Source organism: Drosophila busckii, chromosome 3L (assembly GCF_011750605.1).
Source record: "Drosophila busckii strain San Diego stock center, stock number 13000-0081.31 chromosome 3L, ASM1175060v1, whole genome shotgun sequence".
In the NCBI taxonomy this organism is placed as follows: Eukaryota; Metazoa; Arthropoda; class Insecta; order Diptera; family Drosophilidae; genus Drosophila; species Drosophila busckii.
The window spans coordinates 8,841,661-8,863,979 of NC_046606.1; the positions used below are offsets into that span (position 1 = coordinate 8,841,661).

Consider the following 22,319-nt stretch of genomic DNA (forward strand, 5'->3'; position numbering starts at 1 on the left):
ACCCGACCCGAACTGAGTGTAAGTGGCCAAGTTTTCCTTTTCATGCAGTTGCTTTGCGCTTTCGGAAACACACAATTCGGACTTTTGCATGGCCGAGCTTTTTCGTACAGAAAGCGGCAAACAAGAGTCCTCTCTCACTCGCTCTCTCTCTGTATGTGGTAAAAGCTCTCCAGTGAAAGCTTCTCACAGATGACTCGACACTGTCGCAAATTGCAGTGCGTGGCTCTTTTACGCTGCTTTCTCTCTGAATCGCTTAAACAGCTGTTTGAGTTTACGTTGCTCTCCTAATGTTTGGCCATTAGACCCAAATGAAACGTGGCGGTAAATGACGTAATTCTTTGTTGTGCTTGAGCTGGACAGTGGGGCAAGTAAACAACATTTTTGCTCATTTTGAAATATTTTTAATTTTATTTTTAAATTGCAGTTACAATTTGTTTTTGTTTTTCTTTTTCGCTTCTTGTTCACATCTCTTTATGTTGCTTGATTTATATATATATATATATATATTTATATTTCACACATTTTGTTGCAAACAATATCGATAATTATTTTAACCTAATAACAGATGCACTTCTTTGGTTTTATATATTGGTTGTTTTGTTTGTGGATCATATCATATCTTATTAGACACGTTCCTCAAGCTCGAAATTAAATTACAAATACAGTTTAGACTTAATTAAGTACGAAACAAAGCATTGAACTTAGTGAACTTAATGCTTATCACTTGCAAACATAATCAATTAATTACTTAATATAGTTACTCAGTGGGAATGAAACAGAAAAAGAAAGAAGCGTAGTACAATACATAACATTACAGTCTAAATGTTTATTCGAGTTATTAATGCATAATTTAAATGTAAATATTTGCATTTGAATTAAGCGCGCTTGTTTAGCCTTGTGTATATACATACATATATACTTATACATAAGTATATACTTTATATATATATATAGAAATATGTATATGTTGCATATATCAAATTATTCACGACTTCCTGACGGTCCAAGCTGTTAAAATGAGTTAGGTAGTTTGGTGGCTGATTATGATTTGACAAAAAGTAGTAGTTTTTAGGCTTTCAGTTAAGGTAAAAAGGTAGGCGTGGTATTTAGTTATGCAGCAGTGATTATTAGATTGTATTTTTTCTTGTTCTTCTTGTTAATTATTTATAAAGCATTTATATTTTACGATTGGTATTTTTATAAATTTGTTATTATGCAGAGCTTTCCTAAATTTGCAGCAAGTTGTCAAAAATATGATTTTACTTACAAATTTTGAAGCCGAATGCAAGTTAAGTATTTCTTTTTTTTGTAAATATATATTTTGATGCATGTGTATATGTGATAATCATGCGGGAAACTGGCGGCAGTCATATGTATATATGCATGTACATATGTGTATATGAAAGTAAATGCACAATACTCGTAGTATATAATATACTATATGTATAATTTATATATTTATGTATAAAGATTTGTAATTAAATAATTTGTTATACTTTGCTTTCGTTTTGCTCAGGGTAATGTATGCATGTATATGATATATGTGTGTATGGATGTATATGTGTACAATAAATATATGCAATGCCATTTGTTCGATTCGGTGAGTTAAATTTTGAATGTATGTATGTCTGCCTTTGTTGAATGATACACGATTGATTTCTAATAGGTATATGTATTAGTTTACGTTAAAAAGTAATTCCATTTCAACATTATTGCATGAGTTTATGTTTCTTTGTTGTTGTTGTTCTCTCAATTATTCTTTAACTATACAAAATTTGATTTTTTTTCATATATTTTTTTTTCTTGTTTTAAGTTTTTTTTATCATAATGATTACATATATTGTATATTTTGTTACTTTTTACATTTTTCGCTAATTAGAATGTAATGCAAACTGCTTAAGTTTTATATCTTTCTTGCTATGTAGTAAATCGTTAACTTTTATTATGTATTTAATGCGGTATATAGTATATATTTATTTAATCTAATCACGTTTTGTGTATGCTGCAAAAATTCAAATGTTTGTTGCTAGTTATTGCTGTTTTACAGTTTTCTTCAGTGTATATATCTACTATACATACATATTGGTTTTAATACCTTGCTCTCATATACGAATTGTTCAAGTCGCCGAGCTGAGCGCTCTCTAGTTTAAACTGGAAAAATGGACGGTTTTTGTTTGGATTTGCTTTTGCTTTTGTTTTCGCTTCATATTCTTTCATCAAGTCTTTTAGTTGCAACATATCGTATAATGCATGATTGAAATTATTCAAAATTGTACGTTCGAATCTAGTTATGCTTAAGATACTTTGGAAAAAAAACATTTGCTGATATTTTAGTTAGTTAGTTATAAGAAGAGTTATTTGTGCATTTGTGGACAGCTTGCTGGAACTAACCCAAGCATGTGGTTCTATAAGAAGTTTTCTCAATTAATACAAAAATGCTTAAGTCAAATATTATACTTGGATTTTAATTTTTTCGCTAGACGCACAGCTCGGCTGCTTGAACAATCTACTCACTTAACTGCTTATGTTTTTATACAATTTACCCACTGTTTATATAATTTATGATTTAATTTCTTACGTATGCATATTGCTGAACACTTAATCTGTTCATCATACCACACAACACATTCATGATCGTCCTGCTTGCACATTTTACTTTCAAGTCTGCCATTATTCATTATTTTCATTAGGTTTGTCTTTAGGAAAAATAGTTTGCGTTGTTGAGTACTTTGTTGTTTTTGGTTTTTGTTGATCTAGCTTAGAAAAACAGCAACGCTTATTATATAAAAAATTGTTGGAATTCGTTCTTCTTTTGGATTTTGTTCAGTGCATTCTTTGTGAATAATATAATTTTTGGTTTTTTACACAATATACAAATTATTAGCGTTTAGTTTAATTTTTAGCATCAAGCTTAGACTAGATTTATGAAAAAACTCTATAATAACATTGAGCCTTAAGCTAAAGCGTATTCAAAAACTTTTGGTAAACACTGTTTGCATGATCAATAATTTGCAAATATTTTGTATTTATTTACTACACGGTGTTTTTTGTTTTACTTTCGAGTTGGTTTAGTGTATTAGTGTATATTTTTAGGCGCGGCGGCAACAATGTCCATAAAAAAGAAACTCATTAAAAATAAATGTTTCAAAATTACTTTTAAGACAATCAAAAGTTTAGCTGAAAAGCTGCAGCAGCTGGCAAATGCGCTATTTCATTAAACGTTAGCTGAAGATTATAATGATTGGAATTAATTCAGGCCTGCTATTTATTAAACTATTATTGCTTGCTTAGTTGCAGAAAATGTTCAGACAGTTGTGTGTGTTTGAGTTGGAAATACTGTTACAGTTTATATTCGTTTCTCATTGAGTTTTGAGTATTTCTAGTATATAGCGTATTTGGTTGTATTGCGTAGAGTATCAAAACAAATATTCTTGGGAAAAATGTAACTAAATCAGAGAAATAATTCTCATGCGATTGCACTACCGGACATAGTTGTCGCCTGGCGCTCACTCTGCAGCTCCCGGTTGCGTTCATGCTCAGCTGTCTCGGAGCTATATATAAATACACTATATTATATCTTATTTAAATGCTATATTTATAAGCAGGCAACTTACTTTGACCGCACTGCAATGGGACTGCCTGGTATATCCACGGGATTGGCATTATTGTTGTTTGTGGTTGAGGCGCGCCTGCCATTGCCAGTTTTATATGAAAATATGGAATCGTTTTCCACATCATTTTCAATCTAAAAGAAAAATATTATGTACTAAGGCTTAAAGTAATGTATAATTTGCTAAACACACCACTTGTCGCTTATAAGACAGTCGTTCGCTGGAAACGGAGCCACATGAGGAGCTTTCCGAGACTGCCTGCGTTACAGAAGTAACCGTTGGCGGACTGCTGGGACCTGGGAAACGCTTCGAACATACTTGAGACTGTATGTGCTCGCAAATGCGACGAAAACGGCGTATATTGCCTAAAAGAGAAATTTTATATTAATTAAAGTTGCCATAATTAAGAGTATTACTTACCTGATAGTAGCGTAAAAGTTAGAGCGAACAGCATATCCGCTATATCACCTTGTTTGCATATGGCACTAATGTCCACCTGTAGATTAAGAACATGATTAATTTCAATTTGTTCCCACTGCTTTTAAAAATGATATAACTCTTTATTAGCAGCTGCTTGTGGAACTTTAAAATTCAAAGATGGCCGCCATGCTTAAGCTAACAGCTGATAGATCAATTCACTATCATCCATTATACTTCACACTCAAACGTAAATTGTAAGACTAGCTTAAATAATATAAATTAAGTTCTGTTCTAGATGGATTTATATATTTAAAAAAATTGCAAATATAAACAAACCTGAAATTTAACATGGCGTTGAAACATCACAGGCCCATTGCCATTGCGCTTATACTCCACTCTGAAGGAAGTAGGCGATACTACACTATGCGATAGTTCAGCCATCTAAAATGCATTCAATGTTAATAAAAATTAAAGAAATATGTTTTTAAAATTTAACTCACAGATAAAAATGCATGAATCAAATGCGCTTTAACTGTAGCAATAGGTTTGCCTTTGACTAGTATAGTAAAGGTTTCGTCCTTCTCCGTGGTTATTAGATTTCCAAACCAAGATCGTTTTGTCAATTCCGGCGAAGATTCGGGAGTTAGATGTACCTCATCAGCAGAGACTATAAAGTATTGTAGTATTAATTCATTTCAATATCATTTTATGCTGTTGAGCTTACCTTGCATTTTTCTGCGATGGAATCGCGGACTGCCCAGGAAACTGTTCTTGATATTGGTCAGTCGCGTCTTCCACAGTTGACCACCAGGTGTATTGCAGGGTGAGCCAGGCATGCCGGCATTGCTATTGTTCATCATTGGCGAGCCATTAGGATTCACAACTGCAAGTTGAACAAAAGAAATTAAAGCAAATTAGCAAACACTTGTTTGTGGCTGGCGTGGATTGGGGGAATCATTTCTTCGGGGCATGCACACACCACTATTCGAATCTGGATCGTGGAACATACTAATCGCAATGGTCGGACCTGAGTTGGCGCGATGATGCACTGACGGCGACGCTGCTGAAGAATGGTTGACAGAGTTGCCGCCCGGACTACCAGGCGGTCCCATGCAATCTCCACGATCCCTATCGCGCATAGAGCTGCGTTCGCCGTTGCCCATGCCACGATCCTGTGACTGTCGCGTCGAGTCCCGTCGCTCAAGACGCGGCTCACGCACCACAACCACATCGCCCTCGATGCTCTTCTGTGAGCTGTGCGAAGGCGTTCGACTGACCGACGGATGATGCACCGATCCAGAGCGGTCGCGATCGCCATAGGTTGAATGGCGTGTGCCCGCCGCTGGCGAGGAAGGCCGCGATATGGCATTGGCCTGCTGTTGTGTGGAGCTCATGGGCGAATTGCAGCGCGTGGGGCTGTGATATGACGAGCTGCGCACAGACGAGGATACAGTTGTGGGTGAGCGACGCTGATGGTTGCGCGTGCTGCTGTACGAACGGAAGCTGCAAAGGCCGGAAGTAAAAGTTGGTTAGTAGAAGAAGCTAAAAAGGTGCCTGAAAAGTTTATGGCTTACTTGAAGGCCTGACGTCGCGGCGTGAGCGGTGAACCCTCCGAGATCTGTCCATAGCTGGGCCCGTTGGTGCCATTGATACGGCACTTGTCGAGTCGCTTGCGTGGCGGATCCACTGCCTCCAGCTCGCTGCGCGACTTTTGCGCTATCTCCTCATCATCCTCCAGCGCGGGCCGGCGTCGCTTTCGCTCCAGCAGCAAAAAGTAAATAACCTTTTCGGTATTGTGACTACAAAAGAAGAAACTTATAAGTTAGAGTCTTAGTTTAAGCTGGGCCAAGCTTACGTGGCGCTGAGCAGCTCCTGTATGAGCTTATCCTTCTCTTTGAAGCAGCCCAGCGAGCATATGGCATTAAGCACATCCGGATCCACAGCCGTTGCCGTGGGTATGACATGTGTCTGCACTACCTCCATCATGGGCAGCTCCAGTTCGAGTTCACCTTTGCCGCCAGCCGTGACCCAAGGATGCCGATTTATTTCAGCCAACTAAAAGATACATATAAGCATATATAAGCATGTGTGCATGTGTGAGTGTGTGTGTTTGTGAGTCCTGCTGTGCTTTGACCCAAAAATTATTTCAACAAAAATGTGCCTTGCTGTTTTTTTTTTCTTTTAGCATTTTTGGGGTTGCTGCGTGACTCAACCACAAACAGACAAACAAACAAACAAACAAATGAAAACGCAACAACCACCACCTAGTGGCCTTAATGCTACTTCTTTGATATCATTGCATTTTCCGATTTGTCTGATTGGATGACTCACCGTTAGACGCCTGTCCGGATTCACTTCAATCATGCCACGCAACAAGCTTTGGCAATCGGGCGGCACAAAGTGCGGTATGTGAAAGACGCCGCGTTTGACTTTTTCCAGCAGCTGTCGCAAGTTATCGTCGTCAAAGGGCAACGCACCCACAAGCAGTGCATAGAGTATGACACCACATGACCAAACGTCCGCCTTGCGTCCATCGTACTTCTCGCCCTGCATCCGGTCCGCAACCGCAATCGTAATGAAAACGAACCAATCAAGTTTCAAATTAAGATTCGTAATATAAAATACATGCTGTGTATAACAGCAGATACTCTACATAAAGTTCAAAGCAATGATAATTAACTTGGGCTTAAAATGTCAAAATTTTATTGTAGCATACAGCTAGGCGCACGTTTAAAAATTCCTTTTATTTTTAGCATTTGTGCTTCAACTCTATCAAGTTTTATTAGTTTATTCCGTTTTCATGTGATTCAATTTTATGCGTCTTCTTTTTTCTTTTGCTTTTGTCGATATTCGATTAAAAGCAATTGGTCATTATGCGTGGGTTGCCACATTTCATTCGTTGGAGCCTTGCAGCCCCAAAAGCAATTTAGCTATTAGAACCAACGTAATGCCAGCCTGCATATTTACTATTCTATAAATGCTACACAACTATTTACGTACGTATAGCCAAGAAGCAGACGTACGAACAGACAGACAGTCATTCAACCCACTGGTTAACAAAAGTTGTCCGGCGTAATGTTGTCCATGTTGACGTGCATTGACGCGGCCATCACGGGTTGCTTGCTCGGTTATTGACTTGGCTGCTAAGTGGCACAATGACTTGAAGTTGCTTGCAATAATTATAGCACGTGGTAGTTTACTCAGCATTGGAATTACAGTTGAGGCAGGTAAAGTGAGTTTTAAGTGCTTTGTTGTATTGTTTAAAATAAAGTGAATGTAGCCAATTCAACTTGCGTTGAGCTCGGATTTATTAGGCATAATTTAAAGTTAACGACTGTTGCGCCACACTTTAATGCCTTTTTATGTGCTTGACCAAAAGGTTAAAGCCTTAATGGAAAACGTTTTAATGCTTCCTCTTCTGTGTTCATAGACGAGTATGATATCTATCATTTGATGAATTATTTGTCAAGGCATAACTTTGGCCTTGTCAGCCTGTCCTACCGCACACATCAATTATGGCCAAAAGTTTGCACACCAACCAACAGATAGACAAACCGAGCTAGCACGCTGACTGTTGAATATTTATAAAAAATAATACAAGCACACAAATAAATTCCCGCCAGCACAGCACGTAGCAGAGTTTGGATTTATAACATGGCTGCAGGCCGGGTTATTTTAAAATTCCGCTTATGAATTTATTACACGCAGCTTGGAATGCCAGACGGCAGTCAGCTCTCCCAGCTCACAAGGATATATATATATTTGCTGCTAGCTATGTAAGCGAAATGATGCATGCAACTTGCTGTTGCAGCCAAAATGTCTGCTCGAGGCACCTACAGAGTGTGGCTCTGCTCCTAACAGCAAATCATATGCGCATATGACAAGGACAACGTGGGCTGCTCCAGCCCCAGCTGTGTTTACCAGTCTGCGCCTGGGCTCTGAGGGATACGCCAAAGCATTTGCATAACTGGCGACATTTGCATGGGATAGAAACCAAATTGGTATGTAGAAAACTCTGTCGCTGCAGGATCAGCCGTCAGCTGGCAAATATAGATGTGCGAAAAACTTTGCCTTGATTGAGGAAGGCAGTCAAGGCAAACAAACTAAATGCTTGGACGTTATAATATCCAGCAATAGTAAACAAAGTACATCGCATAAAGTGAACTCTCGTAAGCATGAAAGTGAATCCCTAAAATTATAGTATGCAAATAATAAACAAATACTTATTACACATTAGTGTAGAAAACAAAGATAATTTGATAAATTCAAATTTGTAGCCAACGCTGTTAGCAAACTTCTAATTTGCTTTTGCTCTATTTCTATTCTATTCTATTGTAACTTTATCTTATAAACTGATACTCACCCTTATGACTTCGGGACATGCGTAATGTGGAGATCCGCAAGAAGTTTCCAACATGCTGCCAGCCGGCTGAAGCGAGGCCATGCCAAAGTCCGCTATCTTGATATTATTCTTCTCGTCTAGCAACAGATTCTCGGGCTTCAAGTCGCGATGGCTGCAATTGTTACAGAGTACAGGGCATAAGGTGTTGACATTGAAGGCATAAATTAAGTTCACTTGGCGTCTGTACTCACCATATGGAGTGTGAATGACAAAAGTCGAGAGCGGAGATGATTTGCCTGAAGAACTTGCGCGCTTCCTTGGGCGTTAGTCGACCCTTTTTAACCAAATAATCAAAGAGCTCGCCACCAGATACGTGCTCCAATATCAGATATAAATATTTCTTATTCTCATACACATCGCTCAGGCCAAGCACGTGCGGATGATCGATTAGTTTCATAATGGCAATTTCACGTTCAACCTGCAATCATAATAAATGCGTGAGAGTTTATAACAAATGAGCTAACCGGCTTTCCAGTTGGAGTGCAATCAACGCATGCGGTAATTCTATTGAAGCGATTATCGCTATTGTTGAAATATTTCTTGTACATATATACATATATTTTGATATATTTTGGTATCTGTTTACGTTATAGAAATGTAAATGTCCTGACTGCCAGCCATTGTCCTGTCGACTGTCTTTTGCGTGTCGCGCACAGCTGCTGACCTCTGGACACGCAATCGCTCCCCAGTGCTATTTTTAGTGGCCGAGCCGGCGGCGTTCACCTTGCACTCAATTGTCCTACATGGCCAGCTGTGTAATAAGTCTGCATATATAGTATATAGTATATATGGCATGCTTTTGTCACCACTTTGGGCATTGTCTGTAATTTTCCGTGTTGCTTGATTTTCTTTTACTTTTTGTGTGGCTGTGTGTGTGGTGTGTGTTTTTTATATTGAACTTTGTTGACGCACGCACTACTTAATTTTTGTCGCGTGTCCTTTTAATGTCCTACAAAAGTGCAGCAATTTACTTTGTGAGCAAATCTATTAGGAATTTTCCATCTATTTGGTATTTCCACTGATAAGGCACACACCTTCCGCCCTCCCCTCGCAAGCTCTTGTTGCAAACATAAAAAACAAATGTTTCACCCTTGCAATTCGCAATAAGTGCAAACACGCACATGTGTAAAACAAATCCTTAAATTGTATATATGTATGTGTGTGTGTGTGATAAACCCTTTCAAGTTGCGCTAAGCTTAAAGCTGTCATTCGAGGCAAATACCAAAAATATAAAGCAAAAGAAAACTGAAGACAAATTTTACTGTCGCATTCAGTTTATGACTAGCGCTAGCGAAGACAAACAAGCGGGCAAAGTATAAACAAGAAAACAATAAAAATAAAATTGGGCCAAAAGTTTGCAAAGTCAGAAGCCAATGCAAACAGCCTTGAAATAGAATTGTTGTCATCGCATATAAGTGGGTGGTGTGGGGTAGTGGTTGATTTGGGGGAGTTGCTCACCTTCATTAGCACCGATTCGCTGAGTTTCTCGCGATTGATTATTTTAATGGCAACCTTCTTGCCCATTACACAATGCACGCCCAACTTGACAAGACCTATAGGGAGTATCAAAAAATGTTTAGTAAGCATAAATATGCAATAAATAATTTGAAAAGTTTGCAAAAATTCTGTTCGCTCACCCGTTTGACCCTTGCCGAGCGTCTTCTCCAGGCGATAGGGCCCCACGAATTGGCAGTTCTCTGCCGCCACATTGTTCTCCTTTTGCATGTTGTCGGCTGTGCTGTGGCGTTGGCCTTGTGCTCTTTGGTCCTCTATCCGGTTTTTCTGGGCTGTTAGCTACTTATTAGCTGATAGCTGTTTGTGGCAGGCAGCGTCAGCTGGCGTTTGGCCATTCAATCAACTGTTGTGTGCTACGTGGTCGCTGCTGTTTGCCGCAACTCAGCAATCTGCTTGTCGCATGCTCTGCTCCACTCCGTTAGCCGTTAAGCGTTAGTGTGTTGCTGGGCTTTTAATTACTTTTGTTTCAACTTTTTATTGCTGTAGCTGGCGCGCACTTGGTTGCAGTTGCAAATGGCGCAGCATTAATTAACTTTTGGCTGCTTGTTGTAATTTTCACATGTCTTCATTGCAAGCAAACTATAGAGTGAGATACAGAGAGGGAGAGAAAGAGAGTGAGATAGTGTTTATAAGTGGTTTGTGATTAGCAATGAATATTTATGTCCCGCACGGGCCGACAACTGAATATTTAATTGAATTAAATTGCAAACTAGCCAGCGCAGTCTCTGTCGCTTTATCTTTATACATAAATGCTATGTAGGTGTCTCTATCACTAATTAAAAACACCTCAAGCTGTGCCCGCACAGCAGCCTCGCTTATTTAACGCTCCATGCACGTAGTCCAGTTGCACTTCCCGTCACTTCCCTTCTCATCGCCTCCCACACACATTTTAAATTCACTCGCAAATTTATGGCCACTGGCAACAAGGCAACCAACCCGTTGGCTAACTAGAGAAATGCTTGCAGCCAACCAAGCAAAAAGTCATTTACGTATGTGTGTGTCTATGTGCCTATGTGTGTGTGTGTCCTACATACCGCTTGCAACGTATACTATAAAAGGACGAGATAATGCTAGAAATGCGTGCATAGTTTAGTACTTGGCCTTCACTAGTTATATAAAACGTAAATCTTTACTTAAACAAAACTGATTCGATATGCAGGCAGACCATGGCAATAATTACAGATTTTATTTGTACTTCATTTATTTAAAATTATTCTGACACTAGCAATTGCATGAATTAAAAATTCGCATATAAGAAAATGCATAAAAAAGAAATACTGAGATTCAAGACTTGCAACGAAATAATTGCGAGGTCCGGTTTATGTCGTGAAAGTCAACAAACGGTTTTAAAATGTATTTTAGAAATTCAATAATAAATTAGAGTAGAGAGTCCAGGAAACTATCAACAAAAAACTTCAATTCATGTGAAACTTTAATAGATCTGACTGTTTATAATGTAAGTTATAATTTTACATTATGTAGTTTGTAAAATAGACTTGATAAAAACTATTAAGGTATTAAAACTTTATCAAGCATACTTTAATCAGCAATTAGCATAATTTCGAATTTTAGATCTGTGCCAAAAACAAATCTTATGCGAAGTTGTATCCATTGCCCTGCATTAACGACTGACCCTTCAGAAATGCGCGTATTATAGCGAAGTTTATCATTTAACGACTTGCGTTGGCGCTCGTAAACTGAAAACCTAACGAGGCTTGAACGCATAAAAGCGCTAATAAAAACTTGGCCAACTGAGGAGCGTACGTCTAATGACAACTCTGCAAAATGATGGAGGTTGGGCGCTAGAACTAGCACGAGCAGCAGTCAGGTAGGCAGGCTGTAGTTTTAAGTGAAGCGCTGGGACAGCTGCTGACGTTGGATGGGGCTGAGCTGAGGCTTTGTTGCGAAGAAGTTTCACGCACACAAATTGCAAAAATAAAAAAAATGGCAACAACAACAATGGGCGCGCTTCAAAATGAAATGCAAAACAAATGTGATGTGTTTGAAGCGTGGAGCAGGAAAGACGCAGGATTTGCCATAAGATGTTAAGGCTAAGCGGCAGCATCAGCTGGCAGCTCAAGCTGGCTGACTGACTGACAGGCAGGCAGGCAGGCAAGCAGGCGATGCGGCAGTGTGGCAGGAAGGAAGTACGGAAGGTAGTTTGGTTTGCATGAAAACAATGCTTGAGCGTAAATAAGAAAACTTTTTTAGCCGTCAACGTTGCTCTGTTAACCTAATTTGAAAAATGTGCTCAAAGCTGAAAGCTGTAAGCTGACAATGTCGGCTGGGCAAGAAAAATGGCAAATGCACAGCTGGCAAAACGCAGCTGAGAAAATTGTTCATCAAAGGCGGGCTGAATGTAAAAGAAATTAAGTGCGAGCACACACACATACACACACACACACATATGTTGAAAACGTCCATCTAACTAAAAGGGGGCGTGGCAGCAAAAAAAAAGTAGACATATAAAGACTGTAAATACTTGTGCCAGCAACAGCGTCATTTCATCCCCCCAGCCCCCCTCCCAAGCTCCTGCTGCTTAACCTCGCTTAACACTGCGGCACACTTAACACTGCGGCAGAAATGTCTAAAAATATGCCAAAAAGATGAAACACACACACGCATAGAGTGTGTCCCATATGGCAGCATTCATCTATCTTTGTGTGTGTGTGTTGCGCCATAGTAATCAAGCGCATAAGCATTTAGCATTTGGCGTTGATTTTCTCTTTGCCAAGCTATCGAAAATTTATGATGCCGCCTCATGTGGCGCTCCCAACAGCAACAGCAACAGCAACACCAGCTAAAAGCAAAAAACATGAAAGAATGTACGTAAAATGTTATAAGCGAAATGAAATTGGAGAGTCTGTCGTCATACATTGATAGTCGCCTTCAATGATTGATGTCCTTTGCTTGCATATCAAACTGGTATTGATGTGCTATAAATAGCAAACACAATTAAGCGATTTCCACAAAAAAAAAGCAATCAAAATATTTATAGTGTATATCGATTTATTGAAATATAATATACTCAACTGCAATCGCCTGCGTACGCATAACAAAAAGATGAATGAATGGGCATCACATAAGCCAATCAGAATTTACGTAAGCCACAAATATTAATAGAGCCCTTGAACCTTACGTAAGCAACAATTTTAATAAATGTCTTGAACCTTTACTTTACGTAAGCAATTGATATTAATAGAGCTCTTAAACCTATATTCAACTTTCTACTGAAAGGTAAATTAATTCGTGTGAATCGGGAGCTTGTTGTATATAAACAATAAATTTATATTTATTACATATTAATCATTAAAAGCGACAATAAATTGTCGATTTACATATCATGTCTTGCCCAAGAATTTCCAAGAAAACCAATTAAATATTCAAGTCTTTGAATATGTTCTCTCATTAAAGCCAAACTTTGAGCATTGTTCATCTGCCTTTCATAATTTTCAAATGAAAACTTTCATAATTGCTCACACCAGCCAAGAAGATGAAGCTAATTTATTGCTGTTACATTTCACATTTACATAGATAATAAAATCCACACTGCCTAATGACGCATCAACAAATAATTTATATGGCTAATTAGCAATTGCTTAGCCCAAGTTTAGTGCAGCTTCGGGTGACCCGAAAACAAGCAATTAACAAGCTATCAACAGTTTGCGAGTTGTACACGAGTCCGTTGCATATTTATTAAAACACTTAAGGCGTTCGCAGAGTGCTCTTCATTAGACGTTTTGCGCTCAAGTTGTGCGAGGTGTGAGGCATAAAATTGAGGCCTAGACGACGCCTGTGGGCATAAGACGATAGAAGCTGCTTTGATTTTCCTGCTTAAAAGAAGAGTAGCTTGCTCACATGTATGTGCACGCGCAGCAAAAGTTTGGCATAAAATTGGCTTAGGAAATTTTCAACTAAGTGGCTGCAGGGCAGAAGCAAACTGGAGCGGGGTTAAGTGTAACAAGCGAAGCTGCTGCTGCGTAAAAAGCCAGAAAAAAACTCAATTTTAAAAACGGTAGTCAATAAACAGAGATACAAACACGAACACACACACACACACAAGTGTGCTAGGGGGTGGAGAAATGTGTGCCAGGCACCAAAGTATATAACTGAGGCAACTGGGCAAGGGTAGCAGGTACAACGTGGTTAACGTGGCGTATGAGTGTTTTTGGTTTGTTGCCCTGCTTGATGGCAGTTGGCAGCCGGCTTTTAAAGTGCAATCAATAAATGCCTTTCGAGTTGTGAAAATTGTGCGTAAGTGCCACAACAGAGCCAGGCCAATATCACACACACATACACAGGCGGTCTAAAACTCTGTCGGAGAGTGACTATGAGAGATACAGCACAAATACAAATATAAATGACTTGGGTGCTGTTGCTGCTGCTCATGTGGTACAGCAAAAAGGCGTTACGGCAGAAGGAGCCAGCCCACTGCTCTGCTCTCTGGCAGATTTGGCTCTCATAACAAGCATTGATGGCTGTTCATATAGCTCGTTATACTCAGGCTTAAATTAAATGGGGTGTACACTTACTCTCGCAGCAATTTTAAAATATAAAGGTGAAAGATAAACAAAAGCAATATTATAAATATTTATTGCGACACAAAATAAAAGCAACAGACTTGGTTTTATAATAAATGTAAAATGAAGTAATTTTACTTTAACAAGCATTGAAACATATTTCGCTTGTATTCATTTGATTATCTTTCATATTCCTTATATAGTTAAGCTTTAAAGCTATTTAAGCTTCAAAGAAATTAAATCATATTAAAATCTCGACAGATTCTAATTACAGCATAAGTCTGCAGTCAATTAAAAGCTTCAACAGAAATCGTTGCCATTAAACTTGATTACGCACGCGTCAGCAGCAGCCACAGCAACAGTCACAGCAAGCAAAGCTGACAACAATATGAAAACATGACACATCGTTAGAAAATGCATTAGAACAGCTGCTGACATTTCATCAACTAATTGCAATTATGTGGAAAATTTTAAATCAATATTTAACTAGTAATTTGTCTAGTTGTAAGTTTTGCTACAATTGTTGGCTGCTGTTGCTGTGGCTGTTGTCACTCTGATTTCAATTTCAATTGAATTTGAATGTGTGTATTTGTCAACAGCATTCGTGCTACGTGTCCTGTTGTTTGTTTGCGCGTTTGTCTGTCACTCTGTTTGTTGCTTTGTTTGCTTGTTGATTGCTCTTGGGAGCTGGCAATGTTAAAATATTAAAGCACACTTCTTGGGGCACAAGTGCTCGGGTGGCATAGGCAAAGCAGAAGGGCAAAGTGCTTTGAATGCTGACAGCCATGACTACTTCAAGGCGAGCTTAAGATATGTGACGACTTCCTATTAGCTAGCACTGTGCATATCGCTAAAGGGAATTATTTATGATGTAACGCTCAACGCTTCACAATTGCAAGATAATGAGAGTAAAAAAGAATATTTTAAATGTAAACATTAAATATGTAAAAATAAAATAAGGCATTCAATGATTAAATTTAAGATCATTTTTATTTTAACTTTAATGTTAAATAAAGCTTAGCTAAAGACAAATTAATGTACGAAGAAGTTAAGTTCAAAGCTGTAAGCAGCCATTTTTCAAATATGTAAGATGAGGATGATAGTGAGTTAACTGTTGGGCGTACATATGCTAACAGAAGCAGCTTAGCATTCAATTAGAAGTAACAGCTTAACATAGAATGGGGAGCAGCAGCTTAACATAAGAAGAGTCGATATTTAACAGCCAGAGTTGAAGATCGTTTTCGTAAATAAAATAAATTGAAATAAGAATAAGAATTTGAAAGAACAATTTAATTTGATTTTATTTATCTTTAATCAGTCTAGTTAGAATACCTATTTGCAGTTATTATACAGCAAATAGAATCGTCCGTTTTAATTAAGCGCACACGCTACAAAAAAAGTTGGCAAACACTTTTGGCACTGACAACAAAATGCCACAAAGTGTCAACAATAGTGTCGGACTCCCTCCAGCCCCCGCAACACTTATTAGCTAACCAAACTGACAACAACATAAAAAACTATTTAGCTAAAGCCACGTGTCGTATACTAAACGCTGCATTAAGCCAAAGCTAAAGCCACAACGCCCAGTTACGCCCACACACAATGAGGGCGGTGGAAACAGCAGATGCTGTTTATTATTAAATAATGTGCAGCTGGCTGGAATAATACTAAGCGTGTGACTAGCAATGAATGCTCACTTTTAAACCGGCAAATAAACCGCTTAGGCTAACACGGCCAAATGCAAGGAACGCCAAACGCAAGAAAATTCGATTACAAGCGAACAAACTAACAAGCCAACAAAATGGAGAAGCATCAACATCAACAGCAGGCGCTTCTCAGTTGCTTGGGGTAAATCGCTTACACTCGATATGGCCTGGCCAAGAGGGCACACACAAAAATAACAGCAGCAGCTGCTCCGTATCCCATATTTTAATCAACAGCAATAACAACAACAACATCAGCAGCAAGAGTAACAACAAAAACTTGTAGCTTGCCCAGCCAGGCAAATCAACTTGTTAGCCCTTGTAACAAGTCTCCGTGGCCCTAGCTAACGTTATATCCTCTTATCCATGAGATGTTGGGGCAAATGACTAACACGAACGGAAGCTGAGCAGATGGAATGATTAAGCTTGCAATTAGATGGCCCAAACGCAAATCGCACTGGGCCAACAGCCAACAAACGAGCCCCAGGCGAAAGGGCGTGGCACGAAAAAAACGACAGAAAAAAATTCAATTATGAATCGCAAATGGTCAGCAAGCCGATCTGGGATGAAATAGCTCAGTTCAGTATTTCAACTCAATTCAATGGCTGGGCAGGTGCCAGCTTATAGACAGCAGGTATTAAAGGCTAAAGAGCAAAGTGAATGGGGAGCAGACAATGCTGATTGAAATATTAAACCATACAAAAAGTGGTAATAATAAAGAAGAAATAGTATTTTTGTTTATAACTTTTGCTTACCCACACGGAGTTGGGAAGCAGCACTGGCTATGCAAATAATACGCCATGTTGATATAACAAAAAATAAACATAAAACGAAAGAAAAGATAAACAAGCGCAGAAACTAAAAAACCAAAAGCAAAAAGAGCAATAGAACTTCTAAGCAATAAGTCGAATGCAAACGACTGTAAAATACACTTTGCCAGGCATTACGAATTCAATTTAATTTCAATTCATATTTAAAAGAAACAATAAATGTAAGTACAAAAATGAATAGAAAAGAACTAAATATTTAATAATAACACAAAATTAAAACAAATTAAATATATATAAATACTATATTTATGATATAGACTACAAATAATGTTTACTGGAAAGAAAACTGAACTGCATGAGACTTTCACACAACTTTAAAGCACCCTATAAATTTTTTTTTTTATAACGTAAAATGGCTACAAGAAAAGCTGAAAACTTTTAAATTTTACGCAGTCGCGTAGGTGTGTCGTCTAACCTGCCCCGCGGGCTTAGTAGAGCCATCCATAGCGTGTGTGCGTCGCTGTTTTGGGTGGAAGTGGCTCAATGCCAGGCCCGCATTTGTTTTGTTTGCTAAAGGAGAGCGACCTCCATTTTGCTCGTTTCATTTTCCACGTTTCGTTTATTTGCCTTTGAATTCAATTAAGAGCGGATCGCGCGGAGTGCGGTCACAGGAGTGCCGCTGCGCCGGCGGGGGCTTGTCGGTGGCAGGGGGCGGTGGGCGGCAGCACATATTGTGGCTTACAACGCGCGCGCTTAATTCAATTTTCATTTACTCTGCACACGTGTGTATGGTTTACATTGAGGCCACTTTGACAGCAGCCCGCTGTCCCGGCCCCAGCCTCCGCTCCAATCTACTTGCCTAGTTTGCAATTTAACTGCAGCTGCTGCTTCTGCTGCTGCCTTGACACTGACGCTCATCTCACAAGCAATTGCAATTGAATTTCACTTCAACGTGCCAGTTGGGCAGCCTGATGTATGCTTAATTGGCTTGTCGTTGGTTTTTAAAGCGAACAACACTTTTCAATTAGAATTAATTATATTACGTTTGCACAAGGAATTTCCAGTGCAGCAGCGCAAAAAGAAGAGCAACAAAAACTACATTAGTTGCTTAAAAGTTGCAGCTGCAGCGCTGCCACGTCCACCGCAAACTCCCACTGCAATTATTATACAATTATAAATGCAATTTTTCTTCAGCTCGCCACAGGCGCTTGTCTGTACAAGAGAGAAAGAGACAGAAAGAGACAGAGAAAAATGGCAAATGGAACTAAAAATATGAGAATTTTATTTATGGTTTTAATAGCCACAGGCTGTGCTTTTCGTTCTTGTTGTTGCTGTTGTTGTTTTTCCGATGTTAATGTCATGTGTACGTGCAGTTAATAAATAATGCAATTCATACGCTTGTGGCTATATAAAATTGTTAAAAACTGATGTTTTAAAGTCTCTTTTATAAAGGAAATTTATAAAATTTATTTATTGCAAATGAAAATCAAACAAATCTTTTGATGGCGTAAGTTTATTATTATCTATCTATAATCTATTATTGTCTATTAATGAATATTGCTTGATTTTATAATCCTTAGTAAAAACAATCTTTTTTTGGAAGTAATACATTTATTTTATTGGAAGTGAGATTCATTCATTCAGAAATTATATTAAAAAAGTCTTTATTGCTTAAATTTTAACTAAGTATGATTACCTTTTAACTATTTTGGATATGACATTATTCCAAGCCTTCTGAACCAAAATTTAGTTAGTTTTAGGTTGGAATTTGAATGTTGTTGTTTTATTTTTAAATGTTTCGCATGAAGCAATTTCATAGTTTCCAAGCGCAAACTTTGGCAACAAGGCTCTGAAGACTAAGAAAATATGAACATTCCAAGGCACAAGGACACATGGCCGAAATGCAAAATAAATGTGGTCGCATAAGCAAATTGCACTTTGAGCCAAAATGCAAGCGGGCTGGGACACACAGCTGGCAAAAGACTTGACAGAGACACAAGAGTTGAATAGCAAGCAATTCGATTTTGCTTGTCTATGCAAGTGCCTAGAGAATTGCCGCAAAAAAAAAACAAAGTGAATGCAAGCAAAAACAAAACACAAACAAAGCAAAAAGGAAGACAGCAAAAATTTTGCATATGCTTTAATCAAAGGACATGACGTAGGGGAATGTGCTGAACATATAATTTCATTCTTAAAAACGATGAGAGCGCACAAATGACGTCGCAGCAGAGGCAAAGCAAGAGAGAAAGAGAGAAACGCATGCAAAACTGTTGACAAAGCCACGCGGGTGTCAAGGCAGGCGAGAGAGTTGACGCAGGCGCGCAAGGGTTAAGCGAAGAGAGGAGAGAGAGCAACAAAGTGAGAGACTTAAGAGAGAGTAAACGCACACGCCCCATGGGGTGGTTGTTGTTTGCGGACATTGCGGCAGAGTGGGCTGTTTTTGACATTCGTAATGTGCCCAATGTGCCCCAATGCCCAAGCTGCCTATTGCTTAACCTGCAACCCCCCGAGCCACCCCCTTAGCCGCTGACCAAACCCTACAATTCTTATTAGTCAAATAGTTGCCGCTCATTGTCTTTTAATTGCAGCATTTTTGTTTATTAAACTAATTGGATGAGCGCGCGACAGCAGCAAAGAGTCGCCACGAAAATGTGGCAAGCCGAAACTAAGTGTGGGAGTGGAGTGGAGTGGGCGTAGGGATAAGCTTAGGACGACTGCTGTGAACTGCTGCTGCTGCTGCTGCAGCGAAAGCGTCTACCGGTAATCCCCAGGGTCATTAAGGCGTCTACGTGTCTGCTGCTGCTGTTGCTATTGCAACTGCCACAGGATAAAGACAACAACAAGCGCATTTTATGCGCCTTCGCCTGCTTATGGTCGCATGTTTTATTCAGTTTGACATCCGCCGTAGTCACTCGCTCGCTCGTTCGCCCACGCTTAGTCAGTCAGGTTGTAAATATTGAAAAACAACAGCAACAACTACAACTAACGTATTTACAGCGCGCTCAAAAGTCGTGTGATATATGACGGAAGTATAAAAGCTGCTTATATTTCTTTGCATGTACATGCATAAGTCCTTCTATGTATTTGTATTTGTATTTGTATTTGTATTTGCTGCACTTTGTCACAAAATAGGACTGACTGCCTTAATTGGAAGTTGACATGGGTAACGCCAGGCTTGAATGTTATAAGAAACCCAGTCAAGGACTTAAAGTATTTTGTCAACGTTATCAGCAAGCAAAGTAAAAACTTGAGCTGTCAAACACAGAGCAGAGGCTCTAAATAACAAAAAAAGGAGCGTAGCTTGAGGAAAAGATTTAGCAAGTTGCAAACTTTACTTTCAACTTTACTCAAGCAATGCATACAAAATGTCCAATGACAAAAAGTTAGCGCCGCTTTAAAGGCAAATATCCCTTATTTGAAATATTATTAAAAACATCTTGTGAACAAAATGCAAGCACTGTGCTCACCATAAATCTTGCTACAGCACGTAAACTTTTTATAGTTGTGCATAAAAACTGCTTTAAGCGACGCTCACTTGGGGGTTGTTTATACAAAAGACCAAATGAAATACAAGACGTATTAATGGTTCAATAAATATGATAACAAAAGCGCAGTGACGTCATGGCGCAAAGAATTCAACAGTCCAGTCCAGTATATTAAATTCATGCACCAATGCAGCAGCAGCAGCAGCAGCAAGTTTAGTGTTTGTCTTTAAAACACTTTGCAATGTGTGACGAACTGCACAGGTGTGTTTATAGCTATATAGTATATATGGTAGTATTTTAGCTAGAGCACGCAAATAAAAAGTTAGCTTATGTTGATGTTGTTGGCCTCGGCAACAGCGACTGCTGCATGCGCTGTAATCAGCGCTAAAGTAGACTGTTAAGCATTCTTACACGCCTGCTTTACATGATATTTTCCAAGCACTCAGAACTACTTATATGGCTGAAGCAGAGAAAAGAAAACACAACAAGCACACACAGAGCAACAGACATAAGAGCTCATTTGGAGAACTCAACGTGAACATGAGCGTGTGAGTCAATTATTATTTTGCTACAGGGTACACAGCAGTCGCTCTTATGTTAGTTTTTCTTGTTGTTGTTGTTATATATTTTAGTGTGCTATTACTCGTAATTCGTCTGCTCAAAAATCGATAGGTACGAAAAAAAATCCATAAGATAGACAAATGACAATAACAAAGTTGTAAAAATAAAAGCATATGTATAAGAAGAAGAGCTACAAGATGTATAACTAGCACATTTGTTCACATACCGATTCTGGCAACAATTTCCGTTTGTCTTTTTGCTTTGCTGCTTTGCGTGGGCAGTAGCGTCGTCGTTGCTGGCGGGGAGCGGGGGGTGCTGTTGGGTATTTTGTAGTGTCGGTGTGAAATTTCAGCGACTCTTGCCTTATACAAATCACTTCCGGGTGAATGTTGCCATTGCACCCACACAATGCAGCTGGCCAATAAATAAAACACGTACCACACGACTACAGCCAAGCTTTTGCACTTTTTCTTTGTATTTGTATTTGTATTTGATTTTATTTGCTTTCTATTTTCTTTTTATTGCAGACACTGCACACAAAACACACACGAAATTTTTGTTGTTGGCCTTTTATTAATTATGCATTATATAATTAGATATATTTACACATTAAATTGCATTTACGCAATTTGCGTATAGTTGTCGCACCATTTGCATAAACATTTACTGATTTTCCCTACATATATACACTACGCTCACACACACAGAGTTACACAAACACAATAAAACTGGCGAGAGAAAAACACTTTTTTTTCGCTCGCTTGCCTGTTATAGGCTTTACTGCTCTTACTCTTACGCGCTACCGCTGCGTTTGCTTGCTACTTGGCCAAAGCTTGCGTTCGTCCGTGCCAAGTGACACCCCCCGACAAAGGCAAAATGTATTCTGAAGCGAATAAGTATGCTACACAGTGGTGCTAACCGAAAGGACAAAACGACAGACAGAAAAAACAAGCTATCTAGCGGTTAGCCGCTAAATAGCGATGTCTTTTAAAACTGCTACCTAAGCCAAACATTGCAACTTATAATATTAATATTGAGAAGGTGGATGAAAATTAATTACACAAAATAAGCCAGCTTTTTGAATGTAGTTTATTTGAAATGATTGCCGGCTTAAGTGTTCAAAAAAAGCACGTCTAGCCAGAAAAAGGCCACACCGCCACCACTGTACTGCTTCAGTTTCTTTAAGTGCCGCTCTCGCGCTCTCTGCTCTCTTTGCCAAGCTGCGCAGCTAAACCGCTCTTTTTGCTGCGCATTGAGTGTGAACTAAACAGGGTGTCTATCGATTACCAACATTCGATTATCTGCAAGCTGCACATGTAACTTAAGGGTTGG

General features: G+C 38.9%; 1 protein-coding gene across 2 annotated transcripts; it reads right to left on the reverse strand.

The window, feature by feature from the left end:
* Nucleotides 1-1,816: 1,816 nt before the first annotated feature.
* LOC108600867 (serine/threonine-protein kinase BRSK2) lies at nucleotides 1,817-21,487 on the reverse strand. 2 transcript variants are annotated; one of them, XM_017988678.1, is made up of 16 exons: nucleotides 21,214-21,487; nucleotides 10,071-10,527; nucleotides 9,892-9,986; nucleotides 8,625-8,851; nucleotides 8,395-8,545; nucleotides 6,363-6,578; nucleotides 5,887-6,086; nucleotides 5,606-5,830; nucleotides 5,059-5,534; nucleotides 4,756-4,914; nucleotides 4,532-4,698; nucleotides 4,368-4,472; nucleotides 4,032-4,107; nucleotides 3,804-3,976; nucleotides 3,615-3,745; nucleotides 1,817-3,551 (listed from the first exon to the last, which is right to left on the reverse strand). In XM_017988678.1, exons 2-16 carry the CDS (start codon nucleotides 10,156-10,158, stop codon nucleotides 3,467-3,469), a joined length of 2,574 nt encoding a protein of 857 aa, XP_017844167.1. In that variant the 5' UTR covers nucleotides 10,159-10,527; nucleotides 21,214-21,487; the 3' UTR covers nucleotides 1,817-3,466. The 2 variants fall into 2 exon arrangements, with proteins under 2 accessions (XP_017844167.1, XP_017844166.1); XM_017988677.1 differs by having other exon boundaries at nucleotides 5,011-5,534.
* Between the last annotated feature and the right edge of the window lie 832 nt (nucleotides 21,488-22,319).